Source organism: Ricinus communis, chromosome 9, assembly GCF_019578655.1.
Source record: "Ricinus communis isolate WT05 ecotype wild-type chromosome 9, ASM1957865v1, whole genome shotgun sequence".
Classification (NCBI taxonomy): domain Eukaryota; kingdom Viridiplantae; phylum Streptophyta; class Magnoliopsida; order Malpighiales; family Euphorbiaceae; genus Ricinus; species Ricinus communis.
In genome coordinates, this window is record NC_063264.1 from 19,380,727 (window position 1) to 19,408,510 (window position 27,784).

Genomic DNA, 27,784 nt, shown 5'->3' on the forward strand with positions numbered 1-27,784 from the left:
ATTGATACTTTAATATGATAGGGCAATTAGGATTAATCTATTCTTAGACTCTTAAAAGACCTACCTTGTTGATTTTACTTTTAGTTAGCCACTTTGAGCCTATTTTCCATTTTCTTTTTCTTGTTTTTAACACATATTGTTTAATCCAAGACCTTTCGTTTGCTACCCCTATTTTTCTACCCTTGTTAAGACAAGAAGGGAAGTGTTGCATGAAAGCGAAAAATATAAAAAAAATAAATAAAAGAAAGAAAGTTGATATTTATTCCTTTCATGAAATAGGATAAATGGAGAAGTATTCATCAAATATACTGAATTAAATTGTTATATATTATTCCTCCAAAGTTTTAGCTCTCATATAAGATGTGGGAATAAATTTCAAGGTTTTCGTAGTGTGTTTTGTGGTTATGTAGCATAGTTATCATGCAGGAATCTAACCTTTTTGTCTTAATTATGAAACACTTCAATTTATCCTTTTATCATACCATTTCCTAAGCCCCATTACAACCCTTGTGAAGTCCCTTTATTTTTTGCATCTAATTCATGTGTAGTGGTGGAGACTTGATTCATTAGCAAGCTTATGGTAATAACATGCTATGATTTGATTCTGAGAGTAAATGCACCCTAAACACTTTGAGAGTATTGAGTGAAACCATGTTAGGGTATTAAGTCTTGTTGCTTTGATTTTGATGAATTAGTGAGATACTTGTTCTTTTTTTCATAAAATTTATCCTATGAGTGCTACTCTCTTGATTGTCATTATGATTCAATTTATTGATGTATATTTAACTTATTTAGTATTTGTGGAGATTAAAAGAGATAAAAAGGAAGTAGAGAGAAGAATTGGTATGTTGAATTGAGGTATGCTTGAGGAAAACCATAAATTACGTGTGGGGGAATTTGATAGATCATAAATAGTCGTATATTGTGTTTAATTCCCTTACATTTTGATTGGATAATGTGCTTAATTGATCTAGATGGTGAAATATCAAGGATTGAGTAGAATTCAGCCTAAAGACATGTTTTAAGGCATCACTTGTTAGAAACTAAGTCTTTTGGAGGAAGAGCAAAAATTTGTGCAAAATATCATTTTCAATAAGGCGTGACCATGCCTTATAATCCGTGAGCTGCTGGAATCTGCAGAAGAGAATTTTGAATTTTCAAGATAAACTCGTGGTGGACCCACTTTTATGTAATTTTCTTTATTTTGAAAGTGCTGGATAAAGAGAACTTACTCCCATGTTATTTAGGATTTTAATTTGTTTAGATTACCCTTTGTCTTATCATTCCTTATAGAGATAAGATCATATAGGAAATTTATTTCTTTTTTATAAGGATTATCTTATTTAGGTTTAGGTTTGACTTCCTATATAAGGAGGCTAGTTCTACCAAGTAAGAGGACGGCTGAGAGTGCTTTGATTATTAATTATTTTTCTTCTTCTATTCTTTTCTTGTGAATTTTTACTCCACCATGTGTGGCTAAGTTTCTAGTTTCTAATTCAAGAGTGAATAAATTCCAATTGTGATTTTGTGAGGCTTTGTACTTAACAGAATTCTTCTTCAATTCAAGTATTTCTTATTTCTTATTTTTATTATTTATGAATTTTTGATATCGATTGAACTGAGGACTCAACTTTGGTATTGATTTTTCTATTGCTAAACTTTGAGTTTGTGATCCGTAATTGTCATGAACGATTGACACAAGTAGCAAGGAGCTGGCTCATGTGTGTGTGATTGTGGCCTTTTCGAATTATATAGCGTACATGATAGGCTCTAGGGAAATAAAGGAACAAAGTTAATTCAATTGCAGCTATCTCAATTAATTAATATTGGTTTAGTCATTCTCACTATTCTTAATTCTATCATTGAGTTGATATGGAACGCTATCGTGTCCAGTTGACTAATGGTAAGTTTTGATTTGGATACTAGGTTTGAGTCAATTATATTAAGAGAATTAAACTTATTGCGGCTGTTCCGAATAAATAGACTAAGTACTTGAATAGAAAAATTGATATTTTAGCCTATGATCATGATTACAATTGGATAGAATTAGCACTCTTGAATTAGAAATTTATTAAGATTGATTTTTGTTTACTTTAATATTCAGCCTTCATTATTTTCTGTTTATTTATAATTTTGGTTCAAACATTTAAAATCCCTTCATTTTTATTTAACTTTGAGAAGCTATTCACATTGGTTCCCTTGAGATTTGACTTGGTTTCACTATTTCTACAAATTAGTTTAGAAAAATCAGTAATTTATTTTGAAGGACTTCGACAACCCGTTCACCTAGCAAGTTCCTTAACAGATCCTTATCGGAGGATGGTGAAAATGAAAGGGGCAGAGAAAACTCCGAAAATATAAAGAATCATGATGCTAAGTCAAGAAAGACTGGAAACTCTTCTAAGGCGGAGGAAGCCAGCCTCAAATGGCCCCATCTCAATCAATGAAGCTCTTGAGCTGGAATTGTCAAGGTTTGGGGAAACCCTGACATTCCATGCTCTCAAAGGACTTTGCAATGCCCATTCTCCAGACCTCCTCTTTATCATTGAAACGAAGAATAAAAAAGGTCAAGGTTGAAAGATCTTCGGTTAAATGTGGCTTCAACAATTTTACTCTAATTGACCTTGTTGCTTCTACAGGTGGCTCAGTTGTAGCTTGGAATAACTCTGTGTCTGTCTCAATTATCAATACCCTTGATTTTGTCAGCCATTATAAGGTTTCGGATCCAGTTATTGGTGATTGGGACCTCTTAGCTTGTCATTGTAGTAGTTCAAATTTTAATAGAAATCTTCAGTTTGCTTACCTTTGTTGACTATTGTAATACACTCTCCTCCCCAATTGTGCTTATAGATGACTTTTAATTCCATTCTCTTTCCATTTGATAAACTGGGGGAGTCTTCCTTTTGATTGGCACAAGCATACTGGCTTCCGGAGTTTGGTTAATAATTTAGCTCTTATAGACCTGGGTTTCAATGGTCCTTCCTTCACCTGGAATAACAAAAGACATTGGGATTCTAATATCTAGGAAAGATTAGACAGAGCTCTTGTCACTAATTCATGGAGGAACTATTTTCCAAATGCTACTCTCTGTCATCTTGATGATCTTGGACCAGACCATCGCCTTATCTTGTAAGATTCAGTTCCAGGCCATACCCATCGTTACTTAGATTTAAAAGGAGATGGTGCAATAATCTGGAAGTCCAAAATATCATCAAACATGCCTGGTCTAAAGATTTCAGGGGCTCTCCAATGTATGAACTACTCTCCAAACTTAAAGAATGTCGCTCTAATCTATTGGTGTGGAAACGAAATTCTAAATCCAATAGCAGGAGAAATATTGATTCCATGAAAAATAGAATCCATCATCTTAAAGAATGCTCCAGAAATAAAAATTGTGATAGAATGGGAACTCTAAAAGGAAATCCTCAACGAAGAATTTTTTGGTCTCAAAAGGCTAGACAAGACTGGCTGGCTTTGGGAGATAATAACACTACCTTTCTCCACTCGAAAATGATTCAGCACAGAGCTAAAAATAGGATCACTGGTCTTGAGGATGAGTATGGTTTTTGGCATTCGACATAATTTAGAATTATGGATACCGCTTGCTCTTATTTCAACTCTCTCTTTGTTTCCAACAATATTCATGACTTCTCTTTGGTTGCTGATAACTTCATTCGCCGTGTCACGAATGATATGAATTCCAGCACTACTGATGTCTCCATTGGTGAAATCAAAAGCGCCCTATTCTCTCTCCTCACCCTAGGGAGGCTCTTATTTGGGATGGTTTCACTGCTAGATTTTTTCAACCTCACTGGAATGATCTCAATGATAGTACCTGTAAGGCTATTAAGAGCTTTTTATTTTCAGTGTTAAGGTTCTCAGATGTGTCAATCACATAGTAATCTCTCTAATCCTTAAAGTCAAGAATCCAAGATCAATAAAGCAGTTTCGGCCTATAAGTTTATGCACTACTTTCTACAAGATAATTGCCAAAATTCTTATAATCAATCGCCAGCCTCTCATGCCTTCTATTATTGGGAAAAATCAAAATGCCTTTGTTAAGGGAAGGTCAATTGCAGATAACATCATTATTGGTCACGAAATTATGCATGCGCTCAAAACTAGAAGAACTGGTAATCATCATGATTTGCCCTTAAAGTTGATATGGCTAAAACGTTTGATCGCCTTGAATGGCCTTTTATTAAGCATATGATGACTGTTATGGGTTTTTCTTCTATCTGGACTACCTGGATTATGGAGTGTATTTCCTTAGTCTCCTTCTCTAGCAACATGAATGGCAAGGCCTCTGGCTATCTCAAAGTAATAGAGGCATCCGCCGAGATGATCCATTGTCCTCTTTTATCTTTATTTCTTGTGTTGAATCCTTATCTCATATGTTTTATGAAGCCCAATTGAATAGTACCCTTAATGGGGTTCGTATAACCAGATCATTCCCTACACTCAACCATCTATTTTTCGTTGATGATTCCGTTTTTCTATTCTGCCACCAACAATGCAGTTATTCATCTCCTGAATATTTTAAAAAATTACGGTTACGTCAGTGGGTAGGAAATAAATTTCGAGAGATTTATTATTTATTTTAGTAAAATTACTCCTTGTCATACTAGAGATCAAATTGCCATCTTCTTGGTGTATCCCATGTTGGTACTCATGACAAGTATCTTGGCCTACCCTCTGTCATCCATCACTCTAAAAGAACCACTTTTAACGATCCAAAGCCTAAAGTGTCTAGAAAAGTTGATGGCCGAAAAGAGACTTTTGTCCTTGGTAGGTAGAGAAGTACTTATTAAAGCTATTGCCTACTCTATTTCAGTATACACCATAAGTTGTTTTAGACTTCCTGCATCTCTGTGTAATGAACTTAATAGCATTATTGCAAATTTCTGTTGGGGTCAAAAGGGAAGAGAAAAAAAGTTGCACTGGAAATCTTAGCATAAGCTCTGCAAAAGTAAACTTATTAGGGGCTTTGGTTTTAAAGATCTAAAGACTTTTAATACTGCTCTACTTGGTAAAAATTTTGGAGAATTCTATCTAACCCTCATTCTTTTCTGTCTGAGGTCTTAAAGGATAAGTACTTCCATTCATCTAATATCTTAAATGCTAATCTCGGCTTTAACCCTTCTTGGGCCTGGAGAAGCATTCTATCTGCTCAGTCTCTTATCCATCTTGGTGCTCAACGACAAGTTAAAAATGGTGCAAGTATCTAGCCTTTCAAGACCCCTAGATTCCTTCACCGTTTCCTTATACCTTGCATTCAAAAGTCCTCCTTGACAGTATGAAAACGCTAGAGTTTCAGATTTTATCAATCGCTCCTCAATACTTTAACTTTACATTTTACTTCATATTTCTAATCTTAGCAAAAACAAATTTTTTAGTATCCTACTTTTATTTAAAAATAATAATATGCTTTTTAAAAAAAGTAGTAAAATACTTAAAAGAACAATCATGATATATGTTAAATTTTGAGACATAAAAATATTTTGACATGTGTTACTATATTTTAACATATTATATTTTTATTTTGACATATATACTTACTAGCAATTTACTCATTATATTGCATGATTATTTTTTTTAATATTTATTTTATATATTATATATAATTTCATTTATAATAATATAAATATAAAATATAAGTTTTACTTTTATCTTTATGATACTTTTATTTACATTTATATTAGTCATTTATAAAATTCATACACTATATAGTCTTGTGAAATTCTTATATTTATTATATGTTGTGTGTACATATATACATATATATAATATATACATATATATAATATATATATATATATATTAATTATTTTTTAAACAAATCATATTGTTAGAATTCTTGCTAATTATTTTTTATTTTTTATTACTTTTTAATATCACATACATATAGATTGAATTTTTTTCTAATTATTATATTCGACCAATAAATTCTCAAATGTCACAAATAATTTTTAATTATTCTATATGATCCTAATTTAGAATTTTTTGTCTAATATTTTATTATGATTTTTATTAATATATATATATATATAAATATATATTTTATTAAAAAGATAATAAAATTTATTATTAATATATAGTAGCTATGCTAATTATTATAATTATCTTTTTAGATTACATTTGATTTTTTATAAATATTATAATTAATAATTTTATAAATATGTCAATATCTTATTTTACCATTTTAAAAAATAACATGAACTGGTTTCATGAAATTCTGCCATGTGGAGTCTCGTAGAAAAGCTTGGCACTCCTTATTTATATTTTATAAATTATAGATTTCTTACAACCTTATGTGTAAGTTTATCATTTTTTTATTAATTTAATTAATAAGTTACATTCCTAACTAAGTAATAACTCTAAAGGGTAGTTACTATTTGCTTTATATGTCTTTCACATTATACTAATTACTCCCCTAATATTTTAAAATTATATTTTTTTCATCCTTCTATTTTGAAATTTTATATTAAATCCCCATTTCTCAAAATTTCAATTAAACATTACTAACTATATTTGCTTTCATACTATCTGTCTCTTGATTTATGGTATATTATACAAATTGTCTCATATAGTTTATTTATTATACTAGAGTCCCCTTTCCTAATTTATGCAAAAGTCAATTTTAATATTTGTAAAAAAATTAACTAATGTTCTTGAATTACTTTAATTCTTAGCATAATTAAATCCTACTAAAATTTAAATATTGTAAAAGTACTTATATTTATCAAAATATTGAAAATTTATATAATCTAACTTTAAAATATTAAAATAAAATAAATATTATTCTTATTATTAATTTTATTACACTAGAATTTATAACTTTCATGAGAAGTATGAGGATCAAAAATTTTTTTTTATTAATTTATTTCTTTAATTGCATCGACTTTCAAAACACAAGGAGATTTTAGTGCAATAAATAAGATATAGGGGACAATTTATATTTTAGACCAAAAATAAGGAGAAAAATAGTATAAAATCCATATGATTGTTTGACATAAACTCTAACTAAAGTAATTTTTAGTATAAAATTATAAAAAAGAATGATGAAAAATATAAATTTTGAATATTAAGGGATAACTAGTGTAATATGAAAAAACATAAAGATTATATAGTAATTGCCCTTGGCTCTAGTCCTAGAAGATAGTATTTTTAATTATATTAACTAAAAAATGGATTTTCTATTTGCACAATGATTTTATTTATGAAAAATAACATTTTAAGTTATATTCTAAATATTCTTATCACCTAATAAGTTGATTTTGTACCTTAAAATATATTAATCTAAGGAAAATGTACTTTGATACCTCGCCTAGTCCTTGAAAAATTTGCATTAGTACCTTGATTAGCCTCATTAGGAAAGTATATTGATACCTTTATCTAATCCTAGCAGGAGATATCTGAGTATCTTAGATTTTATCGTCACAGGTGAACGTGACCAAATTTGAGTATAATTCATTTTCTAAATCTAAATGCCAAATTTCTTTTTAGCATATGAGATGAACATAAATATAATGTTAAACTTGACTCGTTTTAAGTTGGGCATTGAAGGTGATTAATACAAAATAGTAGATTGATTTTAGTCCTTTAAACATGTGAGGTGAAAATCTAATATAGAAAATTAAAGCATACAAAGAAAGAGAGAAAGGAGAATAGGGAAAACTAGAAAGAAACTAAGGATGAGGGGGCGCTTAAGGGAAATAAATTACAACCTTAATTTTTAAAAGCTTTAAAACAAATAACACAAATAATAATCATAATTAATTTTCAAAAGAGTTCTAAATGAACCATTTAAGGTTCCTAATATCAATTTTCAAAACCTGCAACTATCAAGAAGTAAAATTAGCAAAAACACTAAAAATAAATAAACTTACAATCAAAGTAAATAACAGATATTAAACTAACTAAAAATTATTAAAGTTGCTGTAAAATATTATGATTTCTAATTAGACAATGATTATAATCCTAAAAGATAGTAATATTAATTATATTCATCGTATTAATTTATATAATATTAAAATTTAGTTAATAAATATTTTTATGTTATTACATTAATAAATTTCTTAAATTAATAGAATCTTAAGATATTCAAAAATATTTAATTTATTATTATTTTTAAACATATTATAATAATAAGAGATAACTACTAAGTAGCCTTAACATTTTAAATTTATATTTTCTCATCTTTCTATTTTGTAATTTTATACTAATAATCTATTTTGTCAGAATTTGCGTTAATTAGATTTGACTTGTTTACTATTTGTTCTTTAATCTTTGGTGTAATATAAAATTATCCTCTATATATTATTTATTATACTAGAGCCATCTTGTTTAATTTTTGCAAAAATAATATTTAGTATATGTAAAATCCTAACTGAATAGTATTCTTTAATTACTATAGTTTCTAGCACAATTAAATACAAGTAAAATCTAAATATTCTCAAAGTACTTATATTTATCAAAAGATTAAAATTTTACATAATCTAATTTTAAAATATTAAAAGAAAATAGATATTATTATTATTATTATTATTATTATTGTAACACTAGAATTATAACTTTAATAAGAAATTAAATTTTTTATCTTTTTATCAATTTAATTATTTAAATGCAAGGAATTTCGAGACAAAGGGATATTACTGCAAATAATCAAAATATACAAAATTATAAAAGACAATTTATATATTACACTAAAAATTGAAGGACAAATAGTATAAAATCAAATCTAGTTAATAATTGTTAAACTAGAATTCTAACAAAAAACTTTTAGTGTAAAATTCCAAAATATAATGATAAAAAACTATAATTTTAAATATTAAGAGGTAAACAGTGTGATATAGAAAAATATAGAAATATATAATAAGCGTAAAATTCAAAAAACAACCATGTGGTTTGACGCTTTTACACATGAGGAACGAGTAAATTTTTCATATCAGAGTAGTAACATGTGTTTCATTTTTATAGCAGTTTTTAGGTACATTCAATATTTTTCTCATTTTTAGATTGTAAATACTAATATAAATATAAATATTTAATAAATAAGTATTTTTTAATTAATTTAAGATCCAATTAGATATTTTATGATTATAAAAATTATTAAAACATATATATTTTTTATTTTAATCAAATTTAAGAAATAATTATTTTAAATAAAATTTTAATATATTTATAAACTCTTTGATGTATTGTTGGATATCAGATTACTTATAAAATCATAATTTAGAATATAGTTCATATTAAATACATGCAAAACTATGTAAAAAATAATAAAAATATAAATATGTACTTAAAAAATGCTAAGAAAATAAAACATGCTGTATTCTTTTGATAAGAAAAATACACCCGTCCTTTAAGTAAAAAGGTGCTAAGCCACATGAAAGTTTATTGAACTTTACGTGTATAATAAATACCCCTAACTAATCCTAGAAAATAGTATTTAAATAATATTGTTAAGATCATAATAACGAAAAATTTATCTTTTTATTTAGACAACGATTTCAAATCTAAAAAATAGCATCTAAAGTTATATTTTTAATATTCTCATTACTTAATAAGTTAGTTTTCTAATCCTAAAATGTACTAACTTAACGAAGAGGTACTTTGTTACCTCGCCTAATCCTAGTAAAAAATACATTAGTACCTTGACCAGACTGAGAGATACATTGGTACTCTTATCTAGTTCTAGGGGAGATAATTTGGTACCTTAAGTTTTATATTAACATGTAAAAGCGACCAAGTCAAAGTCCAATTTTATTTCCTAATCTAAATGCTTGGATTCGTTGTATTTTAGCATTTGAGGTGAACATAAGCATAAGGCACAAAAAGATTATATTGGTGAACTTGACTCATTTCAAGTTGAGCATAGCTAGTGATCACGTACAAAATGCTAAATTGATTTTAGTCCTTTAAACATGTGAAGTGAAGACCTAATGCGTGAAATTAAAAAATGCAAAGAAAGAGAAAAAAGAAGAGTAGAGCAAAACTAGAGAGAGATTAAGGATGAGGGAACGCTTAAGGAAAATCAATTACAACCCTGGCTTTTTAAAAGCATTAAAACAAATAACACAAGTAATAATCCTAATTATTTCTTAGAGTAGTTTTAAATGAATTACTTAGGATTTTTAATCTATGTTATCAAAGACTAAACACAAATAAACTTGTAATTAAAATAGTAAAGAAATATTAAAGTAACTAAAAAAATTAAAGTTAATGTAAAATATTGTGATTTCTAATTAGACAATAATTGTAATATTAAAACATAATAATATTAAATATACTTATAGTATTAATTTATATAATACTAAAAATTAATTAATAAATATTTTTTAATAATGTTATGTTATTACATTAATTAAAAAAATTTAAAACCAGTAAAATCTATAAAAATATTGAAAAAAATATTTAACTTAATAATATTATTAAAAATAGTATAAATATATAATCTAACATTTAAAAATGATATCTTTTATCATTCTATTTTGTATTTTATAATAAAATTTCCCTTCCTTAGAATTTTAATTAAACATCGCTAAATAAATTTGATTTTATACTATTTGCTCTATGACTTTTGGTGTAATATATAAATTTTGCCTCTTATAGTTTATTAATTATACTAGAACCCTATTTTCTAGTTTATGCAAAAATCAATTTCAATATATGTTAAAAATAGATAACTAGTATTCTTTAATTACTCAAATTTCAAATATAATTAAATTCTAGTAAACTTTAAAAATTTAAAATATTTATATTTATGAATATATCAAAAACTTATATAATTTAACTTTAAATTATTAAAATAAAGAATGAATATTATTCTTATTATTAATTTTATTGCACTAAAATTATAACTTTGATAAAAAGTTTGAGGATCAAATTATATTTTTTTTAAGTAATTCTTTAGTTGCATTTATTTTCAAGACCAAAAGAGATTTTAGTGCAATAATTAAATATAAAGGGAAATTTATATATTACACTAAAATATAGGGAAGAAATAGTATAGACTCAAACCTAGTTAATAATTGTTTAACAAAAATTCTAAACGATAAAATTTTTTAGTGTAGAATTACAAAATAGAAAATAAAAAATATAATTTTTAAATGTTAAGAAGTAAACATTGTGATATAGAAAAACATAGAAAATATAATAATTAGTACTAACTCTAATACTAGAAAATAATATTTTAATTCCATTGTTAATAATCATATTAACTAAAAAATTAGCCTTCTATTAAGAAAATAATTCTAATTCTAAAAAGTAGCATTTAAAATTATATTTGTAATATTCTCATTACTTAATGAGTTAGTTTTCCAATCCTAAAATATACTAATATACAAAAGAGGTACTTTGATACCTCATCTAATCCTAGTAGAAGATACATTAGTACCTTGATTAGACTCATTAGAGAGATGTAATGGTGCCTTATCTAGTTTTATGGGAGATATTTTAATACTTTAAGTTTTTCTTAACATGTAAAACTGACCAAATTAAAGTCTAATTTTATTTTCTCAATCTAAATGACCTTATTTTATTTTAGCATTTGAGGTGAACATAAGCATAAGGCACAAAAAGATTACATTGGTAAGCTTGACTTACTTCAAGTTGAGCATTGGAGCTGATCACATACAAAATGCTAAATTGATTTGAGTCCTTTAAACATGTGAGATAAAAAGCTAAAGCGTGAAATTAAACCATGCAAAGAAAGGAAAGAAAGGAGAATAAAAAAAACTAGAAAGAGATTAAGAATGAGCGGGCACTTAAGGACAATTAATTACAATCCTAACTTTTAAAAATCTTAAAAAATTAACAATTCTAATTAATTTTAAGAGGAGTTTTAAAATAACTTAGGATTTCTAATCCATGTTATCAAAACCTGTAACTATAAAAAAAAAGTTAGCAAAAAGACTAAACATAAATAAACTTATAATTAAACTAGCAAAAAAATATTAAAGTAACTAAAAAAAGTTCAAGTTAATGTAAAATATTGTGATTTCTAATTAGGCAATAACTGCAATATTAAAAGACAATAATATTAAATATATTTATGGTATTAATTAATATAATATTAAAAGTCAATTAATATACATTTTTTCTATAATTTTATGTTATTACATTAAAGAAAAAACTTAAAACCCAATAATATTTTTAAAAATATTTTTAAAAAGTATTTAGTTTATTATTGTCACCATTTGATCTGTGGGCCCGCGACTAGCACTAGGGAATGGACAGATTTAAGGCCATCGAAACCTGTACTAAGCCCAATTAATCGACAATTCAAATATACATACATATATATACTATTAAAACAACCTAAAATTTCATTCACAAATTTATACATAATTAGATTAATCCTCGAGCTAGATTACTAGCAAACATCCCAAAACTTGTTACAGACCAAATTCAATCATAATATACCAGGTACACTACTGCGGAGAGTCTAGAATTTTAAATAGTTCGAAATGCAAAAAGTAGAAATTAATTATAATAGGCTCGAAGGAGAAGGAAGTCGAGCTATCAAGAGAAAGACGACGGAGAACCTAGCCATCACCTGAAAAATTAAAATTGAGACTGTCAGTGAACAGGTTGTCGAAGCCCTTCAAAATAAATTACTGATTTTTCTAAACTAACTTGTAGAAATAGTGAAACCAGGTTGAATCCCAAAGGAACTAATGTGAATAGCTTCTTAAAATTAAATAATAAAAATGGAAGGCTTTTAAATGTTTGAACCAAAATTATAAATAAATAGAAATTAATGAAGGCTGAATAATAAAGTAAATAAAAATCAATCTTACCAAACTTCCAATTCAAGAGTGCAAATTCTATCCAATTGTAATTCTCATCATAGGCTTAAATATCAATTTTTCTATTCAAGTACTTAGTCTACTTATTCAGAAAAGCCAAAACAAGTGTAAATTCTCATAATTTAATTGACTCAAACCCAACATCCAAATCAAAACTTACCATTAGTCAACTAGGCACGATAGTGTTCCATATCAACTCAATGAAAGCATTAAGAATAATGAAAATGACTAAACCAACATTAATTAATTGAGATAGCTACAATTGAATTAATCTTGTTCCTTTATTTCCCTAGAGCCTATCATGCAAGCTATGTAATTCGGAAAGGCCGCAATCACACACACATCAGCCAGCTCCTTGCTACTTATGTCAATCGTTCATGATAATTACGGATCACAAATTCAAGGTTAGCAATAGAAAAATCAATATCAAATTGAGTCGTCAGTTCAATCAATATAAAAAATTCATAAACAATAAAAACAAGAAATAAAGAATATTTGAATTAAAGAAGAATTTTATTAAGTACAAAGCCTCACAAAATCACAATTGGAATTTATTAACTTTTGAATCAGAAACTAAAACTTAGCTACACATGGTGGAGTAAAAATTCACAAGAGTTGTAGGGAGTAGAAGAAGAAAAATAATAAAAATATCAAAGCTCTCCCCGTTTCTTTTTAGAACTAGCCTCCTTATGTAGGAACTCAAACCTAAACCCTAATAAGATAATCTTTATATAAAAAAAAAAATAAACTTCTTATATAATTTTAATCCCATAAGGAAGGATAAGATAATTGGTAATCTAAACAAATAAAATCCTAAATAGTATAGAAGTCAGTTTTCCTTATCCAACATTTCCAAAATAAAGGAAATAACATAAAAGTGGGTCCACCACGAATTTAATTAAAAATTTGAAATTCTCTTCAACAGATTCTAGTAGCTCACAGATTGTAGGACGTGGTCACACCCTATTAAAAATGACCTTCTGCATAAATTTTCACTATTTCTCCAAAAGACTTGGTTTTTGACAAGTCATGCTTTAAAACATGTCTTTAGGCTGAATTCTACTCAATCCTTGATATTTCATCACCTAGATCAGAAAAAAACACAATTTTCACAATTAAGTACAATATCTAATCAAAATATAAGGGAATTAAACACCATAAGTATAACTATTTATGATCTATCAAATTTCCCCACACCTAATCCATGCTTGTCCTCAAGCATACCTCAACTCAACATACTAATTCTCCTCTCTAATTCCTTTTCATCTCTTTTAATATTCACAAATATCAAATAAGTGAAACATACATCAATGAATTGAATCATAATGACAATTAAGAGAGTAGTACTCGTAGGATAAATGCTGTAAAAAGAACAAGTATCTCACTAATTCGTCAAAATCAAAGCAACAAGACTTAACACCTTAACATGGTTTTACTCAATACTCTCAAAGTGTTTAGGGTGCTTTTACTCTCAAAATCGAAACATAGCATGTTATTATCATAAGCTTGCTAATGAATCAAGTCTCCACCACTACACATGAATTAGATGCAAAAATCAAAGAGACTTCACAAGGGTTGTAATGAGGCTTAGGAAAGGATATGATAAAAGAAAAAATTAAAGTGTTTCACAATCAAGATAAAAACATTAGTTACTTGCATGATAATTATACCACATGACCACAAAACACATTACAAAAACTTTAAAATTTATCACCACATCTTATATTAGCACTAAAAATATGTAACAATTTAATTCAACATACTTGATGAATACTTCTCCAATTATCCTCTTTCATGAAAGGAATAAATATCAACTTTTTTTTTTGTATTTTTCTGTTTCTTTTTATACCATGCAACACTTTCCCTCTTGTCTTGACAAGGATAGAAAAATAGGGGTAATAAAGGAAAGGTCTTGAGCTAAACAATATGTGTTAAAAACAAGAAAAGGAAAGAGAAAGGAAAATAGGTTCAAAGTGGCCAACTAAAAGAAAAATCAACAAGGTAGGTATTTTAAGAGTCTAAGAATTGGTTAATCCTAATTGCCATTATCATATTAAAGCATCAATCCAAAAATGTGGTCTCAACATGCATTCACAAGCAAGTTCTAGAATAAATACACTAAGTTTGATAACACTCGGCAAAACAATTAGAGCAAAATATAATGAATTGCTCTTAGGCTCAAAAGCTCACTTGAATGTTCAAATTTGTATTAAGTCTTGTGTATTTTTCAATCAATAAACTAATAAGATACCATCAAATAATTTTAAAGAAACACTAATCATGCTTATCCCATTCATGCATTAAAACTCAAACCAAAAATGTATCTTTAACTTACATGGTATTCTAGGTTATCAAAACAAAACTCAAGGTTGCAAAAGAAAAATTATCACATATGAATTAAAGCATACCTAATTCTAAGCATAAAAAGAATTTTTAAAAAGAAAAAGAAATCATGTAATTAACAAATTCCTTCCCCATATCTAAACTATACATTATCCGCAATGTATCAAAAAGAAAAATGATTCACAAAAGAAATAAAAAGAAATATGAAAATCTCCTGATTTACAAGCAACTCAGACTGAGTAGTCTATGGTGATGGTGGGCAAGGAGGTAGAACCCCCAGTGCTTTATCAAGGCATCTAAATTTTTCTCCATCTTTGAAATTTTATGTTCCATCTTTTCCAAACGAGCTTCAAAATCTGGTTCAGTTGAATCATCAAAGGCATGAAGATTGCTTGTCGGGCAAGAGCGTTTCCTAGGTCTCGGAGGATCTCCTTGGCAGCGTAGAAAAGGCAAAACATGCTTTTGGAAAAAATAAACCTCATTATTCTCCACAAGCACGTGCATCTTTATCAAACAAGTCATGTCTAATGGTTCCATCTCACAGGCAATATGCAAGTTAGTACTATCAAGATCAAGTAATTGAAGGTGAACAGCCAAGTGGGTAATCAAAAAGCCTAAACACAGATGCCTGTTACGAGTCAATACAAAGTTGAATTGTGAAGCTAACCAAAAACCCAAATTAATTGTGTTATCATGCAACATGGACCAAATAAAATAAAGTTCAGCATTGGTACATACATTTGTTGTGTCTTTTCTACCAGAAAAGCTGAATGCTAAAAAATTGCTTATTGTAAACCCATTCAGGTTTATTAAGGTAAGCACCTTTAGAGTTGCTTAGGTCATAATGCCTGGGGTCAAAAGACATGGTCTCCTAGAGTTTTGCATGATCAAAAGCATCAACAAAATCTATAGTAGAACTCTTGTATTGAGTGGTTAGGGAAAATTCAGTATCAATAAATCCTAAGGCCAAATTAAATTCAGTGATTGATTGCTTAAATTTGTTGCCTAGGAGTCGATATCACACAACTCCAGGGCTATCAAAAATAAAATTCTCAGGTACTTCAAACTGAAAAGTCGTGTAAAATTCTCTAATCAACTCAATAAATGTGGGATATTTAATAGTCACAAAAGTTTTCCACCACATACTAACTATCATAGCATCAAAATCCCCCTTAATATTCATTTCCTCTAGAGAATGAGTATCGACATACTTACCTGGGTGAATTTTTCGAGTTCATACATCCGCATACCTGTTGTTTCGGGCTTTGGTACTGAATTTCAAAAACCCATTTAATTCAGCTTCAGATGGTGGTAGAATAACTTTCCCTTTGCTCAAGCGAGATCACTTGAATGGGGCTTTGCTGTCATCCCAAGGGGCTGTTGTCTTCTTCTCTTCTTGGCGAGCTGCTATGTTTAGAATTGGGCGAAGGAACTGCTGCATCAGCGAATTTGGGCTGAGCTGTTGCGTCGCTGGAATTTGAAGGTGTCTCTTTACTGCGCCAACGCGTTGAGGTCCTCTTTCGAGCAGTAGTTTTAAGGCGCACCATGGATAGTGAATGATAGGTGTTTGGGTGGAGGGGAGAGGAACTGAAAATAGGAATTTTTGGTGATGGTTGTTGCAATAAGTAAAGGAAAAAGAAAAAAAATAGTAAATAAAAACATTCTCTCTGTTTTTAAAGAAATAAAAAACATCAAAGAAAATAAAGTAAAGAAGTCAGAAAAAAAATTAGGGTTGTCACTCAAAATAAATCAGAAGGTGGTTTGAGATAAGGATCTTCTAGAAAAAATTTGGTTGATGCATCTTAGAGAGCTATAAAAGGCGTGGTCACGCCTTATTGAAATTAGTCCCCTGCCTAAAAATTGAACTTCTTTATTAAAAAAACTAAAAACTAAAAACTAAAAATAAAAAAAAACTAAGTGAAAAAAAATAAAAAGTATAAATAAAAATAAAGAGATCATTTGGGTTGCCTCCCAATAACGCAATTGTTTAGCATCTTTTTGCTCGACGGAATGATAAAACATTTCAATCATCCAAATAAGTAGGGTGATCCAAAAGAAAACTAATGAGACATGGAACAAGTTCATCCTCATGGAAGATCTTCAATCTATAATCATTCACTTTGAAAATTTCATCCGAATCCAAGCTTTTAATTTCCACTGCACCATAGGAAGATATATTAGTAACAACAAATGGACCGATCCAACGAGAATGAAACTTACCAGACATAAGCTTCAATCGAGAATTATATAACAACACGTTTTGACCAATCTCAAATCATTTCCTAATAATTATGTTATCATGGAATAACTTAGACTTCTCTTTGTAAATTCTCAAATTCTCATAAGCATCCAATCACAACTCCTCCAATTCTTGCAATTGCAGTAGCCTTGACATTCCAGCTTTATCTATATTCATATTGCACTGTCGAACTGCTCAATAGGCTTTATGCTCAATTTCTACCTGTAAATGACATGCTTTACCAAAAACTAATAGATAAGCGGACATTCCTATAGGAGTTTTGTAAGCCGTGCGGTAATCCCAAAGAGTGTCATCTAAATGAAGGCTCCAATCCTTTCTTCCTAGATTCACCGTTTTCTCCAAGATAGATTTAACTTTATCGGAAACTTCGGCTTGTCCATTGGTTTGAGGATAATATGCGGTGGCTACTCTATGATTCATTCCATACTTCTTCATCAAAGCTGCAACCAATCTATTGCAAAAATGAGTTCGTTGATCACTGACAATTGCTCTTGGAATCCCAAACCTATTAAAGATGTTAGCCTTGATAAAACCTACAACAGCTTGAGAGTCATCAGTTTTGGTGGCTTTAGCTTCTACCCATTTTGATACATAATCCATAGCTAAAAGTATATATGAAAAACCACAAGAAGAGGGTAAAGGACCCATAAAATCGATGCCCCATACATTAAATATTTCACAAATAAGAATTGGAACTTAAGACATTTCATTCTTACGAGTTAGTGCTCCTACTCTTTGACATCTCTCACAACTCTTGCAAAATCGATATGCATCTTAAAACAAAGTTTCCCAATATAAACCACTATCTAAGATTTTTCTAGCGGTTCGTCTAGGTCCAAAGTATCCTCCACATGCATAATCATGGAAAAAGGCTAAAATAGATTGGAATTCATTCTTAGGCACACATCTCCTAATCACTTGATCAGAATAAAATTTTCATAAGAAAGGCTCATCCCAAACATAATACTTAGACTCACTTTTTATCTTTGCTTTCCTAGACTTACTGAGACAATGAGGTAAATTTCTTATGACTAAATAATTGACCATGTCTGCATACCAAGGGATCATACCTTTGAGTTGGAACAAATGCTCATCCGGAAAGTTGTCATTGAAAGGTAGATCATCTTCTTCCCTTATCAACCTACTCAAAGCCTTGGTTTTGATTCTTTCTTTGCTAAAAGATACTTCAAAGCTGCATGATCAGAATACACAATACCTTTAGAACCAAGCACATAAGATCAAAATTTATCCAAAGTAAAAATAATTGACAAAAGCTCCTTTTCTATAGTGGCATAATTGCATTGGGCAGAATCTAGGATCCTAGAAGCATAATAGATGACATGAATTCTCTTCTCAATCTATTGCCCTAGAACTGCTCCCACTGCATAATTGCTTGTATCGCACATTATTTCAAAAGCTAAATCCCATTGAGGTGGTTGAATAATAGGTGCGCTTGTCAATAAATCTTTGAGCTTATCAAATGCCTCTATGCATTCTTCCCAAACTCGAATTGAACTTTCTTTTGCAGTAAATTTATCAATGGCAAAGCAATCTTGGAGAATTCCTTGATAAACCTGCGATAAAACCCTACATGTCCAAGAAAAGAACGCACTTTCCTAATATTGGTAGGGTATGATAAGTTTACAATTATGTCCACTTTTGCTTATCAACCTCTATACCCTTGGAAGAGACCACATGCCCTAATACAATGCCTTGGGTAGCCATAAAATGACATTTTTTTATAATTTAAAACTAAGTTAGTCTCTATGCATCTTTTCAAAACTTTGGTTAAATTATCTAAGCATTCATCAAATGAATCCCCATACATAGTAAAATCATCCATAAATACTTCAATGCATTTCTCAATATATTCAGAAAAAATACTCATCATGCATCTTTGAAACATACATGGGGCATTACAGAGGCCAAAAGGCATTCGCCTATAAGCATAGGTTCCCAAAGGACAAGTAAATGTTGTCTTTTCTTGATCTTCTTGTGCAATAGGAACTTGATAAAATCTTGAAAAGCCATCAAGAAAACAAAAGAAGGATTTGCCAGCCAATCGTTCTAACATTTGATCAATGAAAGGTAAGGAAAAATGATCTTTTCTAGTCACTTGATTAAGCTTCCTAAAATCTATACACATTCTCCAACCATTTTGCACACGCTTGGTACAAGTTCATTGTTCCAATTCCTTACCATAGTCATTCCAGTTTTCTTTGAGACAACATGAATCGGACTTACCCATTCGCTATCTGAGATTGGGTAGATTATACCTGCATCTAACAACTTTAGTATCTCTTTCATAACAACTTCTTTCATAGTTGGATTCAACGTTCTTTGTAGTTCCCTTGATGGTTTAGCATCATCCTCTAGCAAAATCCCGTGCATGCAAATTGATAGACTAATGCCTTTTATGTCAGCCAAAGTCCAAGCAATTGCAACCTTGTATTCCCTCAAGGCTTTAACTAACCTTCCTTCCTGTTTCATTATTAGTCCTTTTGAGATGATGACATGCAATATTCCACCATCACCTAAATACATGTATTTTAAGTGATATGGTAAAGCTTTTAACTCTAATTTTGGTGCCTGCATAATTGAAGGTAACATCTTGTTATTAGTATTAGAAATTTCAGCATTGAAATTTAGTGATTTAGATAATGTTGCTGAAAATAATTCTTCTACATCAATCTCATAATCAATTCCTTCTAAATTAGATTGTGCATCTAATTCTTGCTCATCACCAACACTTTCTTTTGCAAATACATATTGTACAATTGAATCAATCACATCAATATGAAAAGAGAAAATACATCATTATGATATTTCATTGCATCAAAAATATTAAATTTAACAATCTCTCCATCAAATTCTACAGAGAGAGTACCCTCATCTACATTAATCTTTGTCTTAGTTATTTTCATGAATGGTTGTTCTAACAAAATCGAAGCTGATTTTGGTGAGGAATTACCATCCATTTCCAAAATGTAAAAGTCGATAGGAAATATGATCTTATTAACCTGCACCAAAACATCTTCAACAACTCGAATGAGATGAATAAAAGAACGATCAACTAATTGAATCACTATACCATTCTTTTGCAAGTTATTTAGTTTTAACTCTTGATAAACAGAAAGTGGCATGACATTAATGGAAGCTCCTAATTCTAACATGGCACGCTCAATTTTTTTATTACGAATAACACAAGGTAATGAAAACATACCTGGATCTTTGCATTTTTCTAGCATATTTTTTTTGCAAGATAGCCGACACATTTTTACTTACCACCACTTTCTCCTTTTCCTTCATCCTTCTTTTATTTGTGCACAATTCCTTTAAGAAATTTGCATTTAGGAATTTGCTTGATAGCATCTAATAATGGAATATTTATCTCCACCTTCCTAATTGTATTCAAGATCTCCTTCTCTTGCTTATCTTCCTTTGGCTTAACTAATCTACTAGGAAAAGGAGATAATGGAGTGTGAGATGAAAGAGATAGAGGAGGATCGAATTTCACCCCACATGATACTTTAGAGGAAACTTCTTCTTCCTTTCCCTTGCTCGATTCACTTTCCTTAAGTGGAATCGATCCTGAAGGAATCTCCTTTCCATTTCTTAGAGAAATTGCACTAACATTCTCCTTTGAGTTTGTCTCTGGTTGTGAAGGTAGTTTTCCAGAATTTTGAGCCTCTATTTTACTAACCGACTTAGCCAATTGAGTAATTTGATTGCTTAAATTCTGAATGCTTGACCTTGTTTCTTGTTGAAATTGAAGAGCATTGTTAGTAAGATTTTTAACAATATCTTCCAAAGACATACCTGAATTTGAAGCTTGAGGTTTTTGGAGAACTTGAAGTGGTCTAATGAAATTCTGGAAAGAATACTTTTGTTGTCCTCCTTAGTTTCCATAGCTTAAATTCGGGTTATCTCTCCATCAAGGATTATATTGATTGGAAAAAGGATCATACTTATGCAATCCCACCATTGACATTGACGGAGGCTCAAGAGGAAGACATGTTGAGCGTTCGCTCAAACGGACCTATCACGAGGGCTCGAGCCAAAGCTATTGCTCAAGCCACTTCGAGCATTGTCGCTAAGGCCTTTGCAAGGAATGGAGCGTCCTCAATTTCCACACCCACCTTCAAGATTTTATCATTGTCTACTTGGCGTGAAGAGACTTCCTAAAACTTAAAGTCTCATCTTTGGGTTTATATTGCTATTTGTTTTTATTTTTATTTGCTTGTATTTATTTACCTTGTTTCCTTTTAATAGAAATCTAGGTTTAGGTTCCCATAGATATGGGATACTAGTTTTGTTGGCCACACGTTGAATTTGAGAACAAAGGGATTTGAGAGAGTTTTGGACTCCTCCCTTGCCTTCGACGCCGCCTCACTTTATTCCTCATTTGTGCCGATCCTATTACCAAACAATTTCATTCCTTTAATCTTCGTTCTTGTTTGGAGTTTATATCCATCATCATTAATTGCTTTTGTCCCATTTTCCTTTACAAGTGATTGATCTTTAAATTGCCGAATTGAAAACAAAAATGGGGATCGGGTTATCAAATTAATGGAGTTTGATCACTTTTTTCCGACGTCATCTTTGGTACATCTTCTTCCTTGTAAGTTAGTGGGGCTGTCCCCATTTCCGTCCTTAATTTAGTGGAGACCGTAGGCCTCACATCTACCAACGTCATTGGTTAATTAAGTGGGATTGTATCCACTTCATCTACGGCAACAATCTTTAAATTTCCAAATTGAGAATTAGAGTGGCTGTCCCCATTTCCATCCTTAATTTAGTGGAGACCGTAGGCCTCACATCTACCAACGTCCTTAGTTATTTAAGTGGGATTGTGTCCACTTCATCTACGGCAACAATCTTCAAATTTCCAAATTGAGAACTAGTGGGGGTGTCCCCATTTTGTCTTTAATTGTGTTTGATATTCATAACCAAAAAAGATTTAGGAATTGAGCTACCTCCTTTCCAAGGCCGAGAATGTGACTTCCTTCCCCACTTTTCAAGGCTGCCTTAGGCGTCAACAAGGGAAGCTTCAGCACACGTCCTATCTAGATCTGATTCAAGCAAGCCTTTCAAGAGGCTAACGCATCAATTTTGTATCAGCTTCCAGGGGTACGACGTGTTGTTCATCATTCTCTTGTTTCAATTTCTCTCATTATATTTCTAACCCTCACATATGTTTCCTTTCTTTATTTTTTCATAGCTGTCCCGCTATTCCAACCGCAACTAAAAAAAAAAACAGCCCTTAAGTTTGGACATAGTTCACACCCAGAATGTTATATTTTGTGGTCGCCTTATTTCTTTGTATGCAATAGTACTATCTTGCTTTATCATATTATTTAGCATATTGACCCTATGATTATTTTGCTGCATAATATATCTTGCATGAATATAAGTTTGCGATTATTGTGACAAGCCTACAATCATCTACAAAAATTTGAGCAAGGTTGCATTCCACGAATACACTAAAATTTGTGTTGTTACCTTGTTCTCTTGTTTGTTACCATCATAACTACCGTTAAAATTTGAGCAAGGTTACATTTCACGAATACACTAAAATTTGTGCTGTTACCTTGTTTTCTTACTTCTCACTATCATTAGTGCAGTTGAAAATTAAAAAAAAAATCGATCACAAAGATCGAAGACATTGGCATACATCCATTTCATGTAACACAATTAATCGACGACTTTATTGTGTATTGATTATTTGCTTTGATTTAATCAATGGAAAAATATTGCATCGTTAATTTGGCTTGAATAAGTTATTGCATACAAGTTCACTTCTTTCCTTCACCTCCCTCACGGATTACTTTACGTAGATACCGGGAGATTTTGTTACTTAGAGTGTGTTGGACTGCATTTTGAACTTCTTGTAGTTGCTGCTATTTTGTTGTTATTAACCTCTTGCTATGTCTGTGCATGAGGAGGAACTTGACGTGCAAGCGGCTGAATTGTTGGCGATGAAGGAACGCCTTAACAAGTCCGAGGCTGAGCGCATTGTTCTGGCCGAACGGTTGGCCACTACGGAGCATCAACTAGCTCACGTAACACGAATTATGGGGGCTCAACATGGGCCTATTGGGGTGCCCCCTTCCTTAGTTCCAGACACTCCATTAGCCGCTAGTGTCGGACAACAAGTTCTTCAACACTCCCGGCATGATAGGAGTAAAGGACTAGTGTCATCATCACACCAACAACATGTTCATCACAAGCAGCCCAACAGACTGCAGTTGGTCATTGAGAGACCTAATATCGATAACATTGATGATCGATGGCAACCAAGATCAAACTCTAGAGACCTCGAAGACAATGGTCATTACTCAGACCATGCGGACACCCTTAGAGGCGACCACCTATCACTTGATCGACACAGGTATGATCACTCTAACCCTGATACTCATTACTATGGACATCACTCCGTCCGCACCAACAATGCAAGACCTACCACACGGCCTGATAGAGGCCATACGCAGCTTGCTCCCCAAGCTCCTTTTAGACCTTATTCTCCATTTACTTTTGGTGAATATGATAAGGAGGATATGCACTTAGCTGGCGAGGTAATGTTAATGCTAATGCTTATGATGAATATGAGAATGTGCAACCTAGGCATAGGAGAGGCCACAATGGAGTTCGTGGGAATGCAAATAACCAACATGGTGACCGCGGCTTTAAGGAGAGACGCCAAGTTCAACCCAATCATAACTCTAGACACGATATCAAGGTAAAGATTGAAAACTTTATTAGTGAATATGATGCGGCTATCTTTTTGGATTGGTTGCAGGCAACGGAACATGCACTTCAACATTGCCACTATTCCGAAGAGGAAAAGGTGAAAATTGCCACTTTGCACTTCCAAGGAGCCGCAAGGTCATGGTGGCCTAGAGATGTGGCCAATAGAGCTCGCATGGGACGTGAGCCTATTCGACAATGGCACCAACTTGTCTTCATCATGACTCAAAAATATGTGCCTCCGGAATATAAAAATGAGATGAGATTGAAGATAGCCTTAGCTCGGCAAGGAACTCAAACACCTCTTGAGTTCTTTGCACAACTAGAAGACCTGTATTTCAAGGCTGGCATGAGTGTCACTCTGGCCACCGTTCGGACCAAATTTCTCCATGGTCTTCCTGTTGATTTGAGGGAAGAAATTGATGTGCTACCCATCAAGGACTTAACTGCGCTCGCACACGCCGCTCAAAAGGTTCACTTTAAACTTGTGCGCAAGAAGGTCTATCCTTGGCTCTCGGCTTCTTCAGTAAAAAGGTATAATTCTAACCCTAGTCCTAAGTTTCCTACTAATTCTAATGCTAATGTGCAGCCTAGGTCTCAAGCTCCTATCTCTGGCTGGCCTACACGCCCCATTGAGACTCCTAAACTGGCTGCAGCCCCTTCTCAACTTTCATATGCCACCCGTCAAGACAAGACAAGTGATAGAGTATGCTATAAATGTGGCGGCCGTGGACATATTGTGCGCGATTGTCCAAATCCTAGGAAGGTATTGTTCTCTCAAGCTACAGGGTATGAATCATTTGACGATGAAGAGGATAATGACGAGGATCTGAGAACTGTTTATGATGACCTTACTAATGAGGAGCCTTATGCTTGTGGTCCCCCGGACTTGAATGAAGGAACGCCTCTTTCCCTTGTAGCTCGTCGTGCTTTAACAGTGAAAGATGCTTCTGTAGGGGACCAACGAGAGAATTTATTTCACACAAGGTGCCTTGTGGGCACTTCATCTTTGAGTGTGATAATAGATAGTGGTTCTTGCTGCAACATCTTAAATGAGAAAGTAGTGAGGGTCTTGAACTTACCAACTTCGCCACATCCTCAACCGTATAGCCTACAATGGATTTCGGAAGGTAAAGATGATGTGGTAACAAGGAAATGCCACATCACATTCTCTATTGGTACATATGTTGATACAGTTACTTGTGATGTTATGATGATGGATGCTACTCACCTCCTTCTAGGTCGCCCTTGGCAATATGACAAGAAGACCGTGCATGATGGATTCTTTAACACATACACCTTCCAGCACAAGGGGCGTAGGGTAACTCTTCTTCCCATGACACCACAGGAAATAATCCATGACCATGTGGAAAGAGACCGCATCAAAGCCTTGGAGCAGACAAAAGAAGCAATCAAGCCCATGGCAACTACCGGGCTCCCAGCATTCGCCTAATCTCAAAGAATCAACCAAGGCGGGGCACTCTACAAGTCCAGCCACCTTGCGGGTTGTCCCCACCACCCATGAATCCCCTTTAACCAATGAAGAAACAGGGGGAAAGGCCAAAAAGCAGCAGGTCCCAACGAAGCACACCGGCCATCGGGACAACGCACAGCAGCTTCCTAGGGTACCTGCAATCACCGAAATTGGATCCCCAATGCCTGAGGACCCTACATCTACAATTCAGGGTCGTTGTGAGCGAAGATTACTCATGGCACGTTTGAGAGATATCACCCCAATTGTTCAGTGACGTTCTCCTTGCTTCTTATTGATTCCTACTACATGTCTGTCTATTTTTAAAATTGTAGATGATTTACCCTCTTCTGTGACTTGTCTTTTGTAGGAGTTCACGGATGTTATGCCTGATGAGATTCCCGAAGGTCTTCCTCCACTACGTGGGATCGAGCATCAGATTGATTTAATTCCCGAAGCTTCTTTGCCTAATCGTGCAGTCTATCGGGCAAGTGCGGAGGAGACTAAGGAACTTCAGCGTCAAGTCACCGAGCTCTTAGAGAAGGGCTATATACGAGAGAGTTTAAGTCCTTGTGGCGTACCGGTAATTTTAGTGCTAAAGAAGGAGGGTACATGGAGAATGTGCATGGACTGCAGGGCCATTAATCAAATAACAGTAAAGTACCATCATCCAATTCCTCGCCTAGACGACATGCTCGATGAGTTACATGGAGCCATCCTCTTTTCCAAGATTGATCTTAGGAGCGGCTACCATCAAATCCGCATGAAAGAAGGTGATGAATGGAAGACGGCTTTCAAAACAAAGTATGGCCTTTATGAATGGCTTGTGATGCCATTTGGACTCACCACTGTACCAAGTACCTTTATGAGATTGATGAACCATGTATTAAACATTTTTTAGGGAAATTTGTGGTTGTGTATTTTGATGACATTTTAGTATATAGTCGGTCTTTAGATGAACATGTTTCTCATCTTAGACAAGTCCTACAATGTCTTAAGAATGAGCAATTGTACGTCAACTTGTCAAATGTGTGTTTTGCTCGGACATTACTATTTTCTTAGGATTTGTAGTTTTTAGGGATGGGCTACGTGTGGATGAGGAAAAAGTCTATGCTATAAAGGAGTGGCCTACCCCTACTACAGCGACCATGGTGCAGTCTTTCTTAGGGTTGGCCGGATTTTATAGACGGTTTGTGAGGGATTTTAGCTCAATAGCCGTGCCCCTACATGAGTTGACAAAGAAGGCCACCACAATTACTTAGGAACCGAAGCATGAGGCAGCCTTCATGACCCTTAAGGATCGCCTATGCCATGCTCCTTTACTATAGTTACCGAACTTTAACAAAACCTTTGAAGTTGAGTGTGACGCCTCCAACATCGGGATAGGTGGAGTTCTTATTCAAGAACATCGCCCCATTGCATATTTCAATGAGAAGTTGTCCAGCGCCACTCTCAACTATCCTACTTATGATAAAGAGCTTTATGCTCTTCTTCGGGTTTTGAAGACATGGCAACATTATTTGTGGCCTAAGGAGTTCGTCATCCATACGGACCATGAGGCCTTGGCTTATCTCAAGCACCAATCCACCATTGGCCGTCGGCATGCTCGGTGGGTAGAGTTCATAGAGACCTTTCCGTATGTGGTGCTTCATAAAAAAGGTATGTTCTCTGGTCTTCCCTTGATGCAAAAGTCTTTGGATTTTCTTTAATTAAGGAATTATATAAACATGATACCTTCTTTAAATTTATTTATGACACTTGCACATCTCAAGGAGCCTTAGAGACCTATTTCCTTGACCAAGGGTACCTCTATAAGGGTGGAAAATTATGCATTCCATCGTCTTCTATTAGGGGTCTTCTAATTAAGGAAGTACATGAGAGTAGAGCACATTTCGGGATAGCCAAAACCATAGCCACTCTTAAGGAACACTTTTATTGGCCACACATGACTAAACAAGTAACTAAATTTTGTAATGCTTGTGTCACTTGCCATAAAGCAAAGTCTAGGTCAAGCCCCTCACTCTACACACCCTTACCCATACCACAGGCACCTTGGGAGGATATATCCATGGATTTTGTGATGGGGTTGCCAAGATCTAAGAAGGGGAGGGACTCTATTTTCTTGGTGGTCGATTGATTCTCTAAGATGGC

General features: G+C 32.4%; 1 protein-coding gene across 2 annotated transcripts; it reads left to right on the plus strand.

Moving 5' to 3' along the window:
- Nucleotides 1–21,412: 21,412 nt before the first annotated feature.
- Nucleotides 21,413–27,264, plus strand: LOC125371066. 2 transcript variants are annotated; one of them, XM_048378915.1, is made up of 3 exons: nucleotides 21,413–25,292; nucleotides 25,404–25,906; nucleotides 26,004–27,264. In XM_048378915.1, exons 1-2 carry the CDS (start codon nucleotides 24,338–24,340, stop codon nucleotides 25,613–25,615), a joined length of 1,167 nt encoding a protein of 388 aa, XP_048234872.1. In that variant the 5' UTR covers nucleotides 21,413–24,337; the 3' UTR covers nucleotides 25,616–25,906; nucleotides 26,004–27,264. The 2 variants fall into 2 exon arrangements, with proteins under 2 accessions (XP_048234872.1, XP_048234873.1); XM_048378916.1 differs by having other exon boundaries at nucleotides 25,404–25,901.
- Nucleotides 27,265–27,784: the final 520 nt, after the last annotated feature.

Coding starts and splice junctions, on each gene's coding strand:
- LOC125371066 (XM_048378915.1), top strand. CDS start 24,338: ATGGGACGTGAGCCTATTCGACAATGGCACCAACTTGTCTTCATCATG. Junction 25,293..25,403: donor CCTACAATGGATTTCGGAAG/GTAAAGATGATG, acceptor ACCTCCTTCTAG/GTCGCCCTTGGCAATATGAC.